This window comes from Scyliorhinus canicula, chromosome 5 (genome assembly GCF_902713615.1).
Source record: "Scyliorhinus canicula chromosome 5, sScyCan1.1, whole genome shotgun sequence".
NCBI classification, from domain to species: domain Eukaryota; kingdom Metazoa; phylum Chordata; class Chondrichthyes; order Carcharhiniformes; family Scyliorhinidae; genus Scyliorhinus; species Scyliorhinus canicula.
The window spans coordinates 37,996,904-38,018,519 of NC_052150.1; the positions used below are offsets into that span (position 1 = coordinate 37,996,904).

The window sequence follows — 21,616 nt, forward strand, 5'->3', positions numbered from 1 at the left end:
CACATACTACATGGTCTGCCCACCCACAGGAATCCAAACGGGATATCTGAGGTGCTGACTTAACCACAATTCTGCTGACACCAGGTGAATATGGGAAGCTGGAGACAATGTATCTATGAGAACACAAATTAGACCCAAATGAAAGTCACAATTATGAGCTGGGGACACAATTTGATAATAAAACTATAGAAATGACGTGTTAGAAAAATTTAGATAAAAGGTACCTTTTATAATCCAAGAGAAATAAAAGTTACTTTACAATAAAGTCATAAAAACTTAATAACTGTTAGAAAGATATATAAACCCTAAGAAAGGGGACAACCAGCAGAGTGAGCTCAGAGTCAGCTCTCATAGCTCGGTCGTGGGAAAGGGACAGAGCAAAGCAGCCGAGCTAAAACAGCTAATACATCTGAGAAAGACCAAAAGCTAAAAAGAGAGAGCCAGCTCTCATAGCTCGGTACGTGGGAGAGATAGAACATAGCAGAACAGCAAATTCATCTGAGGAAGACCAAAAGCTAAAGAAGAGTGATTGTCAAGGTGGACCTGAATGTCTCTTCAACCAACCAGAATCCCGAAAAAGATCTTTTTACTTTTCTGTAAAGACAGTGATTGTATCTTTTAAAAGAAAAAATACAAGAATAAATTAACTTAAAAGTTTTAACCTGAAACAGTGGTTATTACAAAGACTACTTTACTTACTTAGCAACGCAGGACCCAGGATATCGATGCTACTAAGTGATAAGTAGATGAAATCTTCTGTGAAGGTATGGGTTATACCGGGGATAACTTGAAAATATAGTTTGACCTGAATAGCACCCACCTAAGCCTGCATAGGAGTCAGGGAGTGAGAATCCCTGTTCACCATTTAGAATGTCGGCCCTTTTTGGTATAGGGGAATTCTAAGAATAGTGGTGAGTTTTTAACTTCAGTGGCGATAATTGGTTTCCCGTCTTGCTCCAACGAGATTCCGATTTCGCCTATGTGAGTGGGCTGGTAGCGTCGTAAACTGTTTGGCGCTAGCAGTTTTCGTTTTTGGCCTCACCTGCCATTCACTGGCCTTGTTACACTTAAGCACGAGTGTAATGAGGCCGGATGATCACACCCGTAAACTCTTTTAATGTCTCCGGAGATGCTGCCTGCCTTACTGGGTATTTCCAGTATTTTTATTCCAAATTTCCAACATCTGTAATAATTTGCTTTCGTTTTATTGATAGTGGGTGAGGAATAAATGTTGGCCAGACCAGCAGAAGGTGTCCCTTGCCCTCCTATTAATGCCATGAAAACTTTTACATCCACAAAAGCATTGGATTACCCAGGGGAATACCCAGGGGATGGGCCATACCTCTGGGAACATGCCCATGGCCAGAGGGTGGGTGGTGCCAAAGAGACGGGGGGTGCCTGGAGAGATGGGCCAAGGGATCAGAGGTCAGCGTGCATTGCGGAAAAAAGTGACAGAGCATTGGATTAAAGTTTCATCCAAAATTTGGTCCCTTCAACTGGATAACAGTCCTTCAGTATTTTTCAGAAATGCCAATCTATAGAATAAACTCAAGGCTCAAACTCATGACCTTTTGGCTGGTTTTGAGCCCCATTTCTCTAACAATTAGGATTAATCATTGCAAGTTTCATGATTCAAAATCTGCAACAGATGATGAAAAAAAGCTATTCTACAAATCCTAATAATTACAATTCTCAAGTTGGACTTTTTTGATACAGGATATTTAAATATGTTAAAAAAACCTCCCCACATGTAGTGCATTTAAAAAATCTGCGAACAATGGGATTCACACGTGTTAGCAACACTGGGCATTCACTTCATTTTGAACGGCTGTTAGGTAATTTGGGCATTCTGAATTCTCCCTCTGTGTACCCGAACAGATGTCGGAATGTGGTGACTAGGGGCTTTTCACAGTAACTTCATTGCAATGTAAGCCTACTTGTGACAATAAAAATTATTATTATTAGCACTGCAAAGAGAATTTTCTCTGAACGCTTGCCCGGAAGATTATACCAGACATTCATTTCAATATATAAATTCTGCTCAAAAATAGTTTAAATAGAATTTTCCTTAATTTGTCTCCTCATAATTGTCTAGGTTAAATTGAAATAAGATTGGGTTTTGCTATATTTAAACCATATAATCTTCTGTACATAAATGGAGGTCTTGTGGCCTTAAAGTCCAGAGGAGGTTCACAAGAATGATCACTGGAATGAAGAGCTTGATGTATGAGGAACGGTTGAGGACTCTAGGTCTGTACACATGAGAGGGAATCTTTTTGAAACTTACAAGATACTGCGAGGCCTGGATAGAGTGGACGTGGCGGGGATGTTTCCACTTGTAGGAAAAACTAGAAGCAGAGGACACAATCTCAGACTAAAGGGACAATCCTTTAAAACAGAGATGAGGAATTTCTTCTGCCAGATGGTGGCGAATCTGCAGAACTCTTTGCCACAGAAAACTGTGGAGGCCAAATCACCGAGTGTCTATAAGACAGAGATAGATAGGTTCTTGATTAATAAGGGGATCAGGGGTTATTGGGAGAAGGCAGGAGAATGGGGATGAGAAAAACATCAGCCACTATTGAATGGCGGAGCGGACTCGATGGGCCGAGTGGACTAATTCTGTTCCTCTGTCCTATGGTGTTATAAGTCCAATATAATTTGGATATGTTAAAATTATGACTGCGTTCCTTTGAATGGTTTAAAATCACTCCTTGCCGGCAGTGAAAATATGGATTTAGAAGTGGAAGCACAGTGCCCACCACTCCTACACTGATTGACGGTAAAGCGTTTCAAACATTTTCCCTGAGTTTGGGTTTTAAGTGTAGCAATTGTTATCGGCCCTCAGAAGAAATGATACAAGACGTTCCCAAGTGACCGACGTCACAAAGCACCGAATTATGACGCGAAGTAGGGTTACCTTGGGAACGAGTGGTCGGGGCTGGATAGCGGAACGCGGGGAATGACAGGTGGAGGGAGATTCGTCATGGAGGAGTTGGAGACTGCGGCAATTCTGCAGAAGTGAGGGGGTGGGAAAAGCACCAGGGCCACCTCGGTACCGACCGCTCGGCATAAACCTGGCTTGACTGCGCTTATGGGCACCCTCAGTGCAATTTAGCAGCGTATGTGTCTTCCATGGCAATTCGGGGACACTGTCACCAACTGTACTGCCCGCTTTTAACCTCCGTCTCTGCGGGTGGGAGGAAAGGACTTTAAACGGCGCTCGCCCGCTTCTTCTCACAGTCGCCGGCCATTGGAGGTTGCCAGGGATGCTGGAATCAATCCGAGTAACCGGTACGTGTCACTTCCTGTACTGTAGGGAAATGGAGCAAAATGATTCTTAGTGAGAGAGCGGAGCTGGGAGATTTGGTCGGTCTAGTCGCTACTTGGTGGATTTAGGGGGAGGGGGATCTGAAATCACATTCGTCGCATTGCAGTTACCGTTGAGGTGACGGGCCAATAATTTACCATTGATTTCATTCATTTCCATTTGTGAGAATGTGCTTATTGCTTGATCTTACAGCAGGGGCTCTGGGGATGGGGATGGGGATGGGGGGGGGGGGGGGTTACTCACGTCGAATATGTTTTTAAAGAAAATGTAATGAACTATGTGCCTGCTGCTGAGATTTCTGCACGATACCACCTGATTTAAACGCAATGGGCAATTTGATGTGTTCCAAGATGATAAAGTGGGTCAATATTTTAAAAGAATCAGTTATTTACGGCTCATCAAGGTAGTCCCAAGTTTATTTATATCAAGCATCCAAAGCAATTTCCTTTTGAAATCATTGTTTGTTTCTGCTTCCACTACTTTGGTGGGCAGATACTTCCAGGTCATTGCCAATCCGGTTCTTCCTCCCATTCCTCCTGCATCTCTTGCCCAAAGTCTTAAATCTATGTCTGCTCATCCTGATATCATCAGTTTTTCCTTGTCTATCTTATCTAAGACCATCATGTTCTTGTACAACTCTATCAACACCCCTCAAACTTCTTTGCTCTAAGGAGTACAACAGCAGCTTTCCAACCAAACCACCATCCCATCCTGTCCCAGGAACCATTCTCTCCTCTGCGCCTCTCTCAAAGAGCATCACATCTTTCCTAAAGCGTGGTGACCAGGGCTGGATTCAATATATAAATAAAGATTGATTCTGTAAATACGTAACATGCAGTGATACTGAACCTCACACGACAGGATTGGCACAAATTCAGTCTCCTGTCAGTGCTGTTGGCTGATCTCAGCTGTGTTGGTGGAGTCAGTGAAGAAATTAATCTGCATACCCACTCTTGTCACTGTTCAGTGACCACTACAACAGTTCAAACATGACGATCCAGCTCTGTTCTGATGCTCGCTTTCTTTTACTCCAGCAGTGGTCATCCATTTACTTTGGAGCTGTAGCGAAACCGGGGGAAGAGAGCATCATCAAGTGTAGATCTCCCTGTGACCTCTGCAATGTTGTCTGGATGAAATATGTGTACCAACTGTGGGCAGTGCAGATCTGTTCATGAAATATCTACTTTGTTTATATAATTATTGCTATGTTGGTGTGCTATTTGACCATAAGATGAGCTTGGATTTGTACCATCATTAAGACTTCCACCTCTGACTCCCTCCATGACGCCCCTCATCTGCTGCTGACATTCAAAAATTACTTTGTTACCTCTAGACTTTCTCCAGAAAGTTGGACTCATACAGTCCTTCAATCTAAAATTTTGCAAATGACACAACCATTTTCACATGTATTAATCATGCCAGATTATAATATTGGAATCAACAATATTACAGTATTACCAAAAATATTTTTCTGACAGAGGTAAAGACATTCTTTGTTTAATTTTTATTTAATCTTTACTAAATAGGACAGAACACTTTGGTAGAGTACTTCATTGCCTCAGGGAATTTGGTGAGTGAGGAATTACACGGGTTGACCTTTTTCCAGCTTTGTCCAGCTTTGCATTTAGCATGCAACTTTAATCTTAACTCGTTTTTTTCATGGTGTTAGACAGTGCTAAACAAACTGCCTGCAGGTGGCAGATGTTCAGTTAATTGGGTGATTCGTTAGAATTGATCAGTAGGAGCTGTTTCCTTGGCAATGCCAGCCTTGTGGATGAGTTCAGAGAGCATATTCGAAACAGTTTTTAAGTTATGACCCAATCATATAGTTATATTTTAGACCAGATGATGTGTAATGAGACAGGCTTAGTTAATGATCTCATAGTAAAGAAACCTCTACACAATCATAACATGTTGAAATTTCACATTCAGTTTGACTGTTTCTGACCAGTCAGAAACTAGTATCTTAAATATTAAGTAAAAAGTTATATCGGTACAAAGACAGAGTTGCCAATGTAGACTGTAAAAATAAGTTAAAATGTGTGGTAGAGAAGAATGGCAGGCATACAAGGAGATATCTCATAACTCTTATCAAAGATATATTCCATTGAAAAAGAAAGTATGAGAATAATGATTCATCCATGACTGACTAAGAACGTTCAGGATGATTTAAATTCACAAAAAAGATGTACAATGCTGTGAAGCTTTGTGGCAGGCCAGAAGTATGGGAAAATTTTAGAAACCAGCAAAGGATGACAAAAAAATAAATAGAGGGAGAAATTAGAATGGGAGTAAACGAGCAAGAAATATTAAAAAGGCCAGTAAAGAGCTTCAATAAGTATGTAAAAAGGATAAAAGTAAAAGTTGGTCCCTCAGAGGATCTGACTGCAGAATTATTAATGGGAAACAAGGAAATGGCAGAGACTTTGAACATTTATATTAGATCTGTCTTCATGGACATAGGACAGAATCTAATTGTGGAGCCAGAGGAAATGGGTGAAGTACTAAATGAGTACTTTGCATCAGTATTGAACAAAGAGAAGGACTTGATGGATGTTGAGTCCAGGGTAGGGTGTGTAGATATTCTGGGTCATGTCGATATCAAAAAGGAGGAAGCGTTAGTCCACAGGGCCTGATGGGATCTACCCCAGAATACTGAGTGAGGCAAGGGAGGAAATTGCTGGGGCCTTGACCAAAATCTTTGTATCCTTATTGGCTACATGTGAGGTTCCAGATAACTGGATATTAGCCAATGTTGTTTCTTTTGTTTAAGAAGGGATAATCCAGGAAACTATAGGACTTTCGTCAGTGGTATGGAAATTATTGGAGAAGATTCTTAGGGACAGGATTTACTCACATTTGGAAACAAATGGACTGATTAGCGATAGGCAGCATGGTTTTGTGAAGTGAAGGTCGTGTCTCGCTAACCTGATTGAGTTTTTTGAGGAAGTGACAAAGATGATTGATGAAGGAAGGGCAGTGGATGTTGTCTACATGGACTTCAATAAAGCCTTTGATAAGGTCCCTCATGGCAGAATTATATAAAAGGTGAAGTCACATGATTTCAGAGGTGAGCTGGCAAGATGGTTACAGAACTGGCTCAGTCATAGAAGACCGAGGGTAGTTGCCAAAGGGTGCTTTTCTGAATGGAAGGCTGTGAATAAGGCATTAGTGCTGGAATCTTTGTTGCTTCATAATATATATAAATGATTTGGGGGGAAATGAAGCTGGTCTGATTAGTAATTTTGCGGATGATACAAAGATTGGTGGAGTTGCGGATAGTGAAGAGGATTCAGCAGGATATAGATCGGTTGCAGATTTGGACGGAGAAATGGTAGATGGAGTTTAATTTGGACAAATGTGAGGGAATGCATTTTGGAAGGTATAATCCAGGTGGGAATTATACAGTAAATGGCAGAACCTTCAGGAGTATTGACAGGCAGAGAAATCTGGGTGTACAGGTCCATAGATCACTGGTCTAGCAAGCTACTTGGTTGAAGGGAAATTAGGGATGGGCAACAAATGCTGACGTTAGAGAAACTCCCAAGCTTGTGAAAACTTCTTCACTCTAATATAATCCCTCCATCAGTGCTGGTTGACTCTTCTCTATATACACATCTGAGTATAATAATCTCATCAATATTCAGCATCTGATATTTAATATCCATCAACAGAACTCAATGGATAATAACAAATTTCCCTTTAAAAATTAAATTGATGTGCAAACAAAATGATTTACAAGAAAAGTACAAAATGATAATGCATGTTATATTACACAATCAATCCTTAGTATACCTGGTATTTCCTCCTTGCTTGAAAACAGCAATATTTTAAGGTTATAACAACATGAAAATGTCCATGTTCTTATAATCCATTCTAGCAAAAGGCATCCTTCATTGGGGGTTTCTAGCAATTTCTTTAGACATGCAGTTCTTCTGCTGAAGCAGTCCAACGACTTGCATTTTTGAAAGTTCCTTTTCCAGCATCTTCTATGTGAGATCAATCCTCAACCTCTTTTCCGTAACACTGTCGAATGGACATTGTCTCAGAGTGAACGATTATCTACACAACATTCTATAGGCATGTTTTTCTCCACATACCCTTTATATAAGAATTCCTTTAAAATACAGAGCTATATTTGTCACTTTCTTCCCACTAAAAGTATAATGAATCCTGCCATACTCAAATAACTATTGAGAGTGTTAGCGTGTGAGACATCACTAAAACAACCCTAATTTCATCCCTTTGGGTTACCTGGATCTTGAAATCTGAGAGTACATTCTTCTAAACATAAATACTTCAATGGGTGCGATTCTCTGGAAAAATTTCCAACTGTGATAGCGAGCGGAACTTGCCGCGAGCTTCTCAGCACACGGCCCAGCGAAACCGGCAATGTAATTCAACGTTAATTGGTCCACTTAACGAGGCCTCATGGGCTTCTTGTCACAAATAACGCCTCGACAGCTGATTTGCTGGCATTGCGTTCGCCAGCCCCCGCTAACAAGGTTGAGCAGCAATAATGGCGCCGAGGCGACCAGCCTCAACCTTCGGGACGCTGACCTGGGGAGGCTCCTGAACGCGGTAGAGACCAGGAAGGATGTCCTATTCCCTCGGGGGGTCGCTGAACGTGAGCCACATGGCAGCCAGTGCTGCCGAGGATGAGGTGACAGCAGCAGTCGGCTCCAACAGTATGACCAAGAGGACTGGACAGCAGCAGCATGACTTGCCAATTTTTATATTCAATGCCCCGACCGATGAAGGCAAGCATGCTGTATGCCTTATTGACAGACTTAATCTAGTCGCTAGGTCTGTACAACATAAAAGAAAAATATTTTCTTCTTTATCCCATAATGTGAAGTCCATCGCTATAACTGGTCATGATGGCATTCTGCTGTACTTTTTACAAATATCACATTTTACACTAACATCCTCGCCGAGTCTCGAGTGTTCCACATCCAATACTCATCTGCCTTTAACAGAATCTTCAACCTATGTCCAAAGGGATGGGAAAATTGACAATGTAGTTTAGTAATAATTGCCTTCTCTTTTAAAATCCTAATCCCAGCTGCCATTAATACCTCTAACATTCTCTCTCCCTCCCTCCCTCCCTGCCTCTCGGTAATGGACCTTAAAGGAATACAATAATTGTATACAATAATACAAACAGTTGCCATTCTCCTTGTCCAATTTTGTTTGGGCCTTTTTTATTGAAGGCCTGTGTAATGTTTGTGGTCTCTGTCTCTTTAAGACAGCACAGTCAAAAAGGACCATCTGACTTCAGGGGCCAATGGGAACCAAGACTAAGTGATTACCCATAGGGTAGAGTTCTCTTTTGGGCAGATTACATCTAGCAGCCATGTAGTAAACATATTTCGATTTGAAGCTGTGCTCCAAGGCAACTTAGTGCTGCAAAACCTCCTGTACCAAGTTACCATTTATTAATTATTACTTTCTTGTTCCTAACTAAGCCTATGGAGATGGGGGGATGTTTTTTCAGAGGATCGGTGCAGACTCAATGGGTCAGTTGGCCTTCTGCACTAGGAATTCTGTCGTTCTATGGGAGGTGTTCAACACATAGGCTTTTAGCTTTGAAACAAGTCAATTTATTATATGTCATTGGAGTTGAAAGGGGAAAATTGGCATTATCCTGCTTGCCTTTTTCCTGTTGCAGTCCTACCAGTAGATCATTGTGATATTTACTCTTGCTAGTTGGTGAGAGCATATATGGAAGTGGCCTGCAAATGATATAAATTCATGCAAAGTTAAAATGAACCTTCCTGTTTTCTGATCCTTGCAGAAAAGCTTCGTTGGCCAGAGTTGGAGCTAGCCAAGAAATCGATTCTATTGAATCCCACAAGAAATAATGACATGAGCCAAGCAGATCTCCAGCAAGTCTCGGTCGGCATTTTGAAGGAAATATTTGCAGGAAGTAATGGTTACAATGTCTTGTCATCTAAGGGAGAGAAGAAACGTTCATCCACCAACCATCACAAAAAGCACCGAAAATCTGCCAAGCCATCGGCTGTGATGCGGTACAAGGAACACCGGACTCCCAGCTCTTCTGCGCCACTGGTTGACAAGGAGTGGTGTCTTGGAAGCAGGCATACTGCATTGCTCATGGGCAGTTTAGTTACTAGTGGTTCCAAATTTCCACTCGGCATATCTGTGGTAGGAAGTGGAATTGGTCTATCCCAAAGACCAAAAGGTAAACTAAAAAGGCTTTATTTTTCAAGCCTGCAGAGGTCCAGTGTACCGGTTGTACAAGGGAAAGACAGTGAAGGCGCCACTCGTAGACTCTGCATCCTGACTGCTGTTAAGCCGTCAAATGTGGAGAAGGAAAAGGTCAAATTCTTCAAGTCTGAGTTCACCTACAATCCACAGTTTGAATATGCCAATCCTGCTTTGCCTAATGTGTTAGCAAGACACAGTATCGCCTCAGAGAAATTTCTTCTACAGGTACAGTCATGTTGAATTCATTGGTAATAAAGCTGCACTTTAACAATAGAAAAAACTAGATTTTCTCCCTGTGCTTGTATGTCTCTATTAAATTTTATTGGACAGAGATATAACATCACGGGCATTTTCTCCCATTGTGTTCTGATGAACAAATGCACAGACCTCTATTCACATATGTCCCTGTTAAGCTGTTGGGCTGCTACAGTGAGTCAAAGCGTTTGGGAAGAATGGTTAAAGCTACGATTTCAAGGGACCTTGTATCTATTTCATATAAAGAAAGGATTTCCGCTCTGAAGAATTACTTGCATTTATAAAGCACCTTTATATAGCATCTCAAAGGGCTTTATAAGCAATAAAATTCTTGAAATGTGGTCACTGTTGCAATAAAGGGAAAATAGCATATAATCTGCACACATCAAAGGGCTTGGTTTAACATCTCATCTCAAGGACATCACCTGCAACAATGCAACCAACACTCCCTCAGTGCTGTGCTGGAGTGTCAGTTTAGACAATGTGCTTCATTCTCTGGGGCGGGATTCTCCGACTCCCCGCCGGGTTGGAGAATCGCCCGGGTCCGGCGTGAATCCCGCCCCCGCCGTCTCCAGCACCAGAGATTCGGCAGGGGCGGGAATTGCGCCGCGCCTGTCGGTGCCCCCCCCCCCGGCGATTCTCCGGCCCGCGATGGGCCAAAGTCCCGCCGCTGTCATGCCGGTCCCGCCAGCGTGAATCAAACCACCTATCTTACTGGCGGGACCAGGCAGCGCGGGCAGGCTCCGGGGTCCTGGTGGGGGCGCTGGACGATCTGGCCCCTGGGGGTGCCCCCACTGTGGCCTGGCCCACGATCGGGGCCCACCGATCGGCGGAAGGGCCTGTGCCGTGGGGGCACTCTTTTCCTTCCGTGTTCGCCATAGTCTTCACGATGGCTGACGCGAAAGTGACCCCCTCCCCTGCGCATGCGCGGGGATGATGTCAGCAGCCGCTGACGCTCCGGCGCATGCCCGGACTTCCGCCGGCCGGCGAAGTCCCTTTGGCCCTGGCTGGCTGGCTTGGCGCCAAAGGCCGTTCCGGCTGGCGGGGCGCCAACCACCCCGGCGCAGGCCTAGCCCCTCAACGTTAGGGCTTGGCCCCTAAAGGTGCGGAGACTTCCGCTGGGTAGGGGAGAATCCCGCCCCTGGAGTGGGACTTGAACTCACTGTCTTCTGTCCTCTGTATTTTGTATCTATCTTAAGAGTGGAAGACACAGAAAGCATCCCAAAAATTGAGAATTAGGGGAGCAAGCGGGAGAGATGAACTTAAAACAACATGATCACAAGGGGGAAAAAAGTACTTGAGAAAACTAATGGGACTAAATTATATTAGCATGGATGGAGGGTTACCTGCATCCAAGGGTCATAAATAAATTGGCTGCAGAGATAATGGTTGCATTAATTGTTAGCTTCCAAAATTCCTTAGATTGTTGTGAGATCCCTGCTACAAATTTAACACCACTATTCAAAAAAAGGGAAGGAAGTTATATGCCAGTTAATCTAATATCTGTCATTGGGAAAATGCTAGAATTCGTCATTATAGATATAGTAGCAGGACTTTGAGAAAATCATATACTAGCACGGTGGGTAAAGGGGAACAAATAGAGATAGTGTATTTAAATTTCCAAAAGACATTCAATAAGGTGCCACATAAAAGATTACTGCAGAAGATAAGAGCTCATGGTGTTCATAGAACCATAGAATCCCGACAGTGCATAGGAGACCATTCGGCCCATCAAGTCTGCAAACCTCGAAAAAAACTCTCCACCCAAGTCAACTCCCCCACCTTATCCCCGAAACCCCACCAAGCCTTTGGTTACTAAGGGGTAATTTAGCACGGCCAATCCACTTAATCTGCACATATTTGGACTGTGGGAGGAAATTGGAGCACCGGGACTTCCTCCCGCAAGTCCCGCAAGACATGCTCGTTTGGTGAATTGGACATTCTGAATTCTCCCTCTGTGTACCTGAACAGACTTCATAGTGTGGCGACTAGGGAATTTTCACAGTAACTTAATTGCAGTGCTAATAGTGTTACTTATGACACTAATACAGATTATTATTATTATTAACCGTGTTGTGGGTGATATATTAACATGGAAGGAAGATTAACTAACAGGAAGCATAGAGTCAGGATAAATGGATCATTTTCAGAATGACAAACTGTAACTGATGGAGTGCCACAGGGATTAGTGCTGGGGCCTCAAATATTTACGATATATATTCATGACTTGATGAAAGGATCAATTGTATTGTAGCCAAATTTGTTAATGACACAAATATAGGTAAGAAAGCAAGTTGTGAGGAGGATGCAAAGGAATACAGGTAGGTTAAGTGAGTGGGCAAAAGATACGCAGGAGTATAACGTGGGAAATTGGTGGGTAGAATAGAAAAACAATCGGTGGGATTTCCGGCCTCCCAGTCGTGTGCTTCTCAGCAGTTGGAGGCTGTGCACTGTTCGCTGGTGGCGGGGTTCACTGGAATTCCCATTGAAGCCACCCCACGTCATCGAGAAACCCATGGCAGGGGTGCACTGGCGCTAGGACCAGAGAATCCCGCTGGCATGAACAGCTGGAGAATTCCACCCAGTATTATTGAAATAGGGACAGATTGCAGAATGCTGCAATGCAGAGCGATCTGGCTGTTCTGGTACATGAATTACAAAAATGTAATGGGAAAATGTAGATCTAGGAGGCACAGCTTAAAAATAAGGGGCGAGATTCTCCGCAAATGCGGAGAGTCGTAAAGGCTGCCATGAAACCGGCCGCGTTTCATGGCAGCCTTCACGCCCGTTCCCGGGACCCGATTCTCCCCCCCCCCCCATCGGGGCTAGGAGTGGCACCCCGGGAATCACGGTGTGCCAAGATGACGCGCGGCCGGCTCCAACCCGCGCATGCGCGGGTGACGTCATCACGCCATTGACGGAACCCAAGCATGCGCGGTTCCGCATTTCTCCACCGCCGCCCGACAAGATGTGGCGGCTTGATCTTGTCGGGCGGCGGAGGGGAAATAGTGTGTCCCTTTTAGACGCAGGCCCGACGATCGGTGGGCACCGATCGCGGGCCTGTCCCATCCCGAGCACACCGGTGGTGCTCCCGCCCCAAACTGGCCTCTGGATGCCCCAAACGGGCATCCAGCGCCCGTTTTTACGACGGCAGCGAGCAGGTGTGTTTGCTGCCATGAAAAAACGGGCGTAAAGGCCCGGCCGCTCGTCCCATCGGCCGCGGAGAATCGCCGCAGGCCGTAAAAAACGGCGAGCGGCAATTCGTGACGTGGGTCGGGCGAGGGGGGGAGAATAGCGGGAGGGCGTGAAAAATGTCGGGAGGCCCTCCCGCTATTCTCCCAAACCGGCGTGTGGGGCCCAAGGAGTCTCCCAATTAAGGTGGAGGTGGGGAGGTATTGCTTCTCAAGAGGGTCATTATCCTTTGGAATTCCCTTCCATGTGAAACAGTGGAGACTGGATCATTTAATATATTCAAGGCTGAGTTAGGTACATTTTTGGCTGACAAGGGAGTCAAGAAATTTAAGGGACAGGCAGGAAAGTGGAATGAAGGCTGCAATCAGATCAGCCAGGATTATATTGAATGGAGGTGCAGATTTGATGGGCCGAACAGCCTACTCTTCCTAGTTCTCATGACCGTGTGAACTTATTATCTCATGCCCTCTCTGAGCTCACCTTGTCCAAGTGACCTACATTCTGTTCCCTCTTCCTATCCCCACTAAACTGCTGTTCATCTCGATTTCCCTCCTAGTTCCATTAGGTGAATAGGATGTCGCTCTCTCCTTTAAATCTGCCGTCATAATCTCTCTTCTCAAAAAGACCCACTTTGACCTTCTCTGTCCTTGCAAACTACCATCCTAGCCCCCTCCCTATCCTCTCCAGAGGCCTTGAACGTGATACCTTAATACCTCCTAAATCAAGTTCATATTTGAATAACTGCACTCAGGTTTCTGCCCCTACTAGAGTAACAAAACAGCTTTTAACAAGGTCACAAATTACATCCTATGTGACTGCACCAAATATAAACTCCTCATCTTCTCGAGCTCTGTGACTCAGTTGACCACACCATCCTCTGTCATCCAGCAGGATGGAATGCTCTCACCAGTTCCTATTCTCATCTAATTAAGTTGTAGCCAGAGAATAACTTGCAGTGGCTTCCTTCCTGAACTGTTAACTCTGGTGTCCTCCAGGGCACAGTGTTAGTTTCCACATGTATGCTGACAATGGGTGCATGTTGGCACAGTGGTTAGCACTGCTACCTCAAGCACTAGGGACCCAGGTTCATTTCTGGCCTTGGGTGACTGTCAGTGCGGAGTCTGCACTTTCTCCCCGTGTCTGCGTGGGTTTCCTCCAGGTGCTCCATTTCTTTACAGTCCAAAGATGTGCAGGTTAGGCTAATTGGGCATGATAACATTGCCCCTTAGTGTCCAAAGATGTGTAGGTTAGGTTAAGGGGTTATTGGGACAGGACGGGGATTGTGGGCTTTGGTGGAGGGCTCTTTCAGAGGGTCGGTGCAGACTTGATGGGCCGAATGGCCTCTTTCTGCACTGTAGGGATTCTAATAGATAGGGGTTTGATAGCCGCTGCAGACACGATGGGCCGAAGGGCCTATTACTATCCTGTAAAACTCTGACTCTATGGACAACAGCTGTACCTCGGCACTCTCTGTACTCTCTTGACTCCGCTGTTGCTAATTAATCAGATGCTTACCTGGTTTTCAGTACTGAATACGCAGAAATTTCCTCCAATTAAGTATTGGAAAGACTGACAGAAATATTTTCAGTCCCCACTTCAAATTCAATTCCCTAACTACTGAAACCATCCATCACCCAGGCAGCAGTCCACGATTAAGCCAGTCTGTTTGCAAGCTTGATGTTATGTTTGATGCTGTGATGAACTTCCGACCTTGTTCACACCGTCGCTAAGATGTCTGTTTCTACCTCTGTAATATCACTCAACTTCGTTATTTTTGAGCTCATCTGATGAAACCCCCATCCATACCTTAGTCTCTGAGAGGCTCAGCTATTCCACCGTACTCCTGGCTGGCCTCCCATGTTCTACCCTCGTAAATTTGAGATCATCCAAACTCTGTTGCCCATGTCTTAACTTGCAACCAGTCCCATTTCCCCATCACCTCTGTGCTCACTGACCCACATTGGCTCTTGGTCAAGCGATGGCTTGCCTTTAAAATTCTCTTTCTTGTTTTCAAATCCCTTCAGCTCCGCAGTCTCTTTCAACCCCATAACCCTTCGAGATATCTGTGCTTCTCCAATTCTAGCCTCTTGTACATTTTCAATTATAGTTGCTCCACCACTGCTAACCATGCCTTCAGTTGCGTAGGCCCCAAGCTCTAGGTATTTTACGGCCCCGCTGTGACAAGTCTCTCCCCATCGGCTACAGTGAACCATTTAAATCTCCATTCAGTTCGGTGGAACCATAATGTCTTGCTGGGTAGGTGAAGCTGTAAAACTCTGGCCCGGAAATTCCATCCCTATGCATCTTTACCTCCTCTCAGGCACTTCGTAAAACATGCTTCTTTCACTGAGCTTTTCGTCATCTGACCCACTATTTGTTTGCATGACTCAGTGCCATATTTCATGTTCTAATATTGTAATGTCCCACATGGGACCTACGGGGTGAGAATGCTGATCTTCCCCGCGCTCCTTGTGGAGTACGAGTACAACGGGGTATCTCAATTATCCAATGCATAAAAGGTCGGCCAGTAAAGCACGAACCAGAACAGGAACCCAATAGGGTTCTACCGTGTAGTGCACATATCATTTATGTAAATAAAACTTTGTTTACTAGTTTACTCGATGTGGACTCCCTGATTCCTTACTAAACTAGCGGCAAGGAACAAACTGGTTTTCTGTTGACGCTGCGACTTACTTGGCTGAGTCATCTCCCTTATTTTCTGGACCCAGGTTTGGAATTAGTTGATTCACCATGCTTCTGGGCCGTTGACGCCTGTGTTGAAGCCTGGAACCAATACGCTGAACGAATGTGTTATTTCTTCCGGGCCAACAATATCACTGAGAACGAGCGCCAGACAGTCATACTATTGAAGGACCGTGGTCCATATACTTTTGGGGTGATCCACGTAAGGGATCTTGCTGGGTAGAGGAAGTTGATCATGGGACGGGACTTTAACACGGGTATTGACCCTTGTTTAGACCAGTCAAGCTCAAAAGCGGGCAGGGTGCCAGCAATGGCAAAGGAACTAAAAGGGTTCATGGAGCAGATTGGGTGGGTGGGCACATGGAGATTTGGACAGCCGAGAGCGAAGGAGTTGTCCTTCTACTCGCACGTGCATAAAGTGTACTTCCGGATTGATTTCTTTATTCTGAGCAGGGCTCTACTGACGGGGGTGGTGGACACGGGGTATTCGGCGATCACAATCTCAGACCATGCCCCGCACTGGGTTGACCTACAGGTTAGTAAAGATGGTAACAAACGCCTGCACTGGAGGTTAGACGTGGGACTTTTAGCTGACGAAGCCTTTGATCGAGTAGAATGGGAATATCTGTGGGAGGTACTGGGATGATTAGGATTTGGGCAGGGTTTTATTGACTGGGTCAGGTTGCTGTATCAGGCTCCTGTGGCGACGTACGGACGAATAGGACAACATCGGACTATTTTAGGCTGTATCGGGGGACAAGACAGGGATGCCCCCTCTCCCCACTGTTGTTCGCGTTAGCCATGGAGCCGCTGGCAATTTCACTGAGGGCTTCAAAGGGCTGGAAGGGGCTGATCCGAAGGGGGGGGGGGGGGGGGGGGAAGAGTGGAACACAGAGTATCGCTTTATGCAGGCGACCTGCTTCTGTATGTATCAGATCCAGCAGAGGGGATGGAAGAAATCATGAGGATTCTGGGGCAATTTGGCATGTTTTGTTAATTTTAATTGGCCAACGAATGTAAAATATGTATGCCGGCTAAAGGGGGGAGGCCACAGTTATTATTACGAAGATGCTTACCTGTAAATATATATGTTAATTTTTGCGTGTTCTTTTGTTTTTTCTCTCTCTCTAACAATTTGTAATTTGTTCAATATAAAACATGAAAACTGAATAAAAAACATTTATAAAAATTTTTAATCGGCCAACAAATAGTTTCCTCTGAATTAAATGCAAATAAGATTCTGATCAAAATATATAACATAATATATCATACTTTAATAATGTAGGAGCAACGAGTGACTGATGGGAGTTATGTACAGGCCCCCAAGCAGCAGTCAGGATGTGGGGCAGAAAATAAATGAGGAGATTAAAAAAGGCATAAAAGAAAGGCAATATAACAGTAATCATGGGGGGCTTAAATATGCAGGTGGACTGAGAAAATCAGGTTGGTAGCGGATCCCAAGAAAAAGAATTTGTAGAATGTCTACGCGATGTTTTTTTGGAGCAACTTGTGGTAGAGCCCAGGAGGGAACAGTGTTATGTAATGAGGCAGTGACCAAATATGATCGAATTTACCTTGCAGTTTGAGAGGGAGAAGCTAATTCAGATGTAACAGTATTACAATTGGATAAAGGGAACTACAAAGACATGAGGGAAGAGCTGGCCAGAGTTGATTGGAAGGGGAGCCTAGCAGGGAAGACAGTGGAACAGCAATGGCAGGACTGTTTGGGGGTTATTCGGGAGGCAAAACAGAAATTAATCCCAAGGAGGAGGAAACATGCTTAGGGGAAGATGAGGCATCCATGGCTGAAAAGGGAAGTCAAGGACAACATAAAAGAAAAAGCATACATGGTGACAAGGATTAGTGGGAAATCCAGAGGATTGGGAAGCCTTTAAAAGCGAGCAGTGGACAACTAAAAAAGCAATAAGTAGGGGGAGAAGATGAAATATGAGTATAAGTTAGCTAGTAATGTAAAGGAAGATAGCAAGAGTTTTTTTTCAATGTATTAAAGGTAAGAGAGAGACAAGAATAGACATTGGGCCACTGGAAAATGAGGCCGGAGATGTAGTAATAGGAAACAAAGAAATGGCAGAGGAATTGAATAGTTACTTTGCATCGGTCTTCACGGTGGAAGACACCAGTGGGATGCCAGAACTCCAGGAGAATCAGGGGGCTCAGGTGAGTGTAGTGGCCACCACTAAGGAGAAGGTTCTGGGGAAACTGAAAGATCTGAAGGTGGATAAATTACCTGGACTGGATAGACTACACCCCAGGGTTCTAAAGGAGACAGCTGAGGAGATTGTGGAGGCATTGGTGATGATCTTTCAGGAATCACTGGAGACTGGAAGGGTCTCAGGTGACTAGAAAGTGGCTAATGTAACACTGCTTTTTAAGAAGGGAGGGAGGCAGAAGATAGGAAATTATAGGCCAGCTAGACTGACTTTGGTGGTTGGTAAGATTTTAGAGTCCCATTATTAAAAATGAGATTGTGGAGTACTTGGAAGTGCATGATAAAATTCACCTGAGGAAGGAGCAGTGCTCCGAAAGCGAGTGTTTGAAACAAACCTGTTGGACTTTAACCTGGTGTTGTAAGACTATTTACTATGATAAAATAGGACTGGGTTAGCATGGTTTCGTCATGTTTGACAAATCTGTTTGAGTTCTTTGAGAGGGTGACATGTTAGCACAGTGATTAGCACTGTTGCCTCACAGCGCCAGGTTCGATTCCCGACTTGGGTCACTGTCTGTGCATGTGTCTGTGTGGGTTTCCTCCGGGTGTTCCGGTTTTCTCCCACAAGTCCCAAAAGACGTGCTGTTAGATGATTTGGACATTCTGAATTCTCCCTTGGTGTACCCGAACAGGTGCCGGTGTTTTGTGACTAGGGGATTTTCACAGTTACTTCATTGTAGTGTTGATGTAAGCCTACTTGTGACACTAATAAAGATTATTATTAGGAGGTAACAAGGAAGTTAGACAAAAGAGAACCATTGGACCTGATCTATTTAGATTTCCAGAGGGCCTTTGACAAAGTTCAGTATAGGAGGCTGTTAAATAGGTTAGAGGCCGTGGTGTTAAGGGTAAGATACTGGCATCGAAAGAGGATTGGCTGACTGGCAGTAGGCAGAGAGTGGGCATAAAGAGATCTTTTTCAGGATGGCAGCCGGTGACTAGTGGTGTGCCTCAAGGGTCGGTGCTAGGACCACAACATTTCACAATATACATTAATGATCTGGAAGAAGGAACTAAAGGCACTGTTGCTCAGTTTGCAGATGATACAAATATATGCAGAGGGACAGATAATGTTGAGGAAGCAGGGAGGTAGAAAAAGGACCTGGACAGACTAGGAGAGTGGGCAAAGAAGTGGCAGATGGAATATAATGGAAGAGTGTGAGGTTACGCACTTTGGTATTTTCCAAATGGGAGAAGGCTTAGGAAATCAGTAGCACAAAGGGAGTTGGGTGTCCTTGTTCACGATTGTCAAGGTGCAGGTTCAGCTGACAATTAGGAAGGCAAATGGGAATGTTAGCATTCATGTCGGGTGGGCTAGATTAAGGAGCAGGGATGTACTTCTGAGGCTGTATAAGGCTCTGGTCAGACCCCATTTGGAGTATTGTGAGGAGTTTTGGGCCCCGTATCTAAGGAAGGATGTGCTGGCCTTGGAAAGGGTCCAGTGGAGGTTCACAAGAATGATCCCTGGAATGAAGAGCTTTCGTATGAGGAACGGTTGAGGACTCTGGGTCCATACTCGTTGGAGTTTAAAAGCATGAGGGGGGATCTTATTGAAACTTGCAGGATACTGCGAGGCCTGGATAGAGTGGACGTAGAGAGGACGTTTCTATTTGTTGAAAAAACTAGAATGTGAGGCCACAGCCTCAGACTGAAGAGACAATCCTTTAAAACTGTGATGACAGGGTATTTCTTCAGCCAGAGGGTGGTGAATCTGTGGAACTCTGCCGCAGAAGGCTGTGGAAGCAAAGTCACTGAGTGTCTTTAAGACAGAGATAAATAGGTTCTTGATTAATCAGGGGTTATGGGGAGAAGGCAGGAGAATAATAATCTTTATTTGTGTCACAAATAGTCTTAAATTAACACTGCAATGAAGTTACTGTGAAAATCCCCAAGTCACCACACTCTGGCGCCTGTTCGGGTACACAGGGAGAGTTCAGAATGTCCAAATCATCTAACAGCACATAGAACAGTACAGCACAGAACAGGCCCTTCGTCCCTCGATGTTGTGCCGAGCAATGACCACCCCACTTAAACCCACGTAACCCGCACACCCGCAACCCAACAATCCCCCCACTAACCTTACACTACGGGCAATTTAGCATGGCCAATCCACGTAACCCGCACATCTTTGGACTGTGGGAGGAAACCGGAGCACCCGGAGGAAACCCACGCACACACGGGGAGGACGTGCAGACTCCACACAGACAGTGACCCAGCCGGGAATCGAACCTGGGACCCTGGAGCTGTGAAGCATTGATGCTAACCACCATGCTACCGTGAGGCCCCTATCTTTCGGGATTTGTGGGAAGAAACATAGAACATAGAACAGAGAACAGAGAAAAGTACAGCGCAGAACAGGCCCTTCGGCCCTCGATGTTGTGCCGAGCAATGATCACCCTACTCAAACCCACGTATCCACCCTATACCCGTAACCCAACAACCCCCCCCCCTTAACCTTACATTTTTTTAAGAGACTACGGACAATTTAGCATGGCCAATCCACCTAACCCGCACATCTTTGGACTGTGGGAGGAAACCGGAGCACCCGGAGGAAACCCACGCACACACGGGGAGGACAGTGACCCAGCCGGGAATCGAACCTGGGACCCTGGAGCTGTGAAGCATTTATGCTAACCACCGTGCTGCCGATAGACCTGAGCACTCGGAGGAAACCCACGCAGATATGGTGTTGCGCTTTCTAAACCGCAGTGTGTCTTAACTTGTATAAGGTGGATAAATGACTATGAGACTGAGTTTATAAAACAGAACAATATTTATTCATGTGTACACAATGGTTATGGTTATTCAATCACACATCCCAATCATAGGTTACACTATACCCCAATAGTTCCAAGATCTTAACAACTCGGCAGTGACTGACAAGTGCTGGGCAGATCTGTAATTCCGGTCTTGTAGTTCTCTGTTAGTTGGTTATCAATCTGGTTCTCTTCTGGCTCTGGTCTTCCTGCTGTTTGTAGTGTGGATAGTCTCCTTTGTCAGCCGGTGGAAGTCACCTTTGTTAGTTACTGCTGCTCAAGAGAAAGAATGAATCTGTGCAGTTACTTCTATGCTGTTTGAATTTCGTGACTCTTTTGGTGGGTGGTCTCTGGGTCATTTGTCAATCAGTTGATCAGGACTCAATCCGCCTGATCGATAAAATCCAATCAGGAGCTGCCACATCAATTTTGGGGTGTGCACTCAGTATCCATACTTGAAAGTGTTGGAAACCTGTAGGTCCTTCCAGATAAGGAAGTTAGGTGCCGCTGTATTGATTAACAAGACAGCTGTATTGATCCTGTCGGTGGCCTGGAGATAGCCCTTTACTTATGTTATTCGCATAAAGCTGTGAATTTGTTTGAAGTCTACAAAGCTTTTTCCTGTAGGTTTATTTGATCGGCTTATGGCTTGCTTGTCCATATGTTTGACCACTTTCCCAGCATCCCTTGCGGGACACCATTTTTGGTGACCACAATGGGGAGAACGTGCAGACCCTGCACAGACAGTTACCCAAGCCGGGAATCAAACCTGGGTCCCTGGCACTGTGAAGCAACAGTGCTAACCTCTGTGCTGCGGTGTCGTCTATGGGGATGAGAAACAATTCAGCTATGATTGAATGGCAGAGCGGACTCGATGGACTGAATGGCCTAATTCTTTAACCTGTTTAACCTGATGCT

The 21,616-nt window shown here is 44.8% G+C and overlaps 1 protein-coding gene across 2 annotated transcripts in view; it reads left to right on the forward strand.

Moving 5' to 3' along the window:
• Nucleotides 1-2,910: 2,910 nt before the first annotated feature.
• si:dkey-222b8.4 (uncharacterized protein KIAA0895) overlaps nucleotides 2,911-21,616 on the forward strand; it is a 60,096-nt gene continuing 41,390 nt past the window's right edge. Inside the window, exons 1-2 of one of the 2 annotated variants that reach the window (XM_038796922.1) lie at nucleotides 2,911-3,294; nucleotides 9,129-9,787. In XM_038796922.1, coding sequence (XP_038652850.1) covers nucleotides 3,270-3,294; nucleotides 9,129-9,787 — 684 coding nt within the window. In that variant the 5' untranslated portion in view covers nucleotides 2,911-3,269. Of the gene's footprint in view, nucleotides 3,295-3,318; nucleotides 3,449-9,128; nucleotides 9,788-21,616 lie in introns of those variants that run through there. The other variant, XM_038796923.1, reaches the window with a different exon arrangement.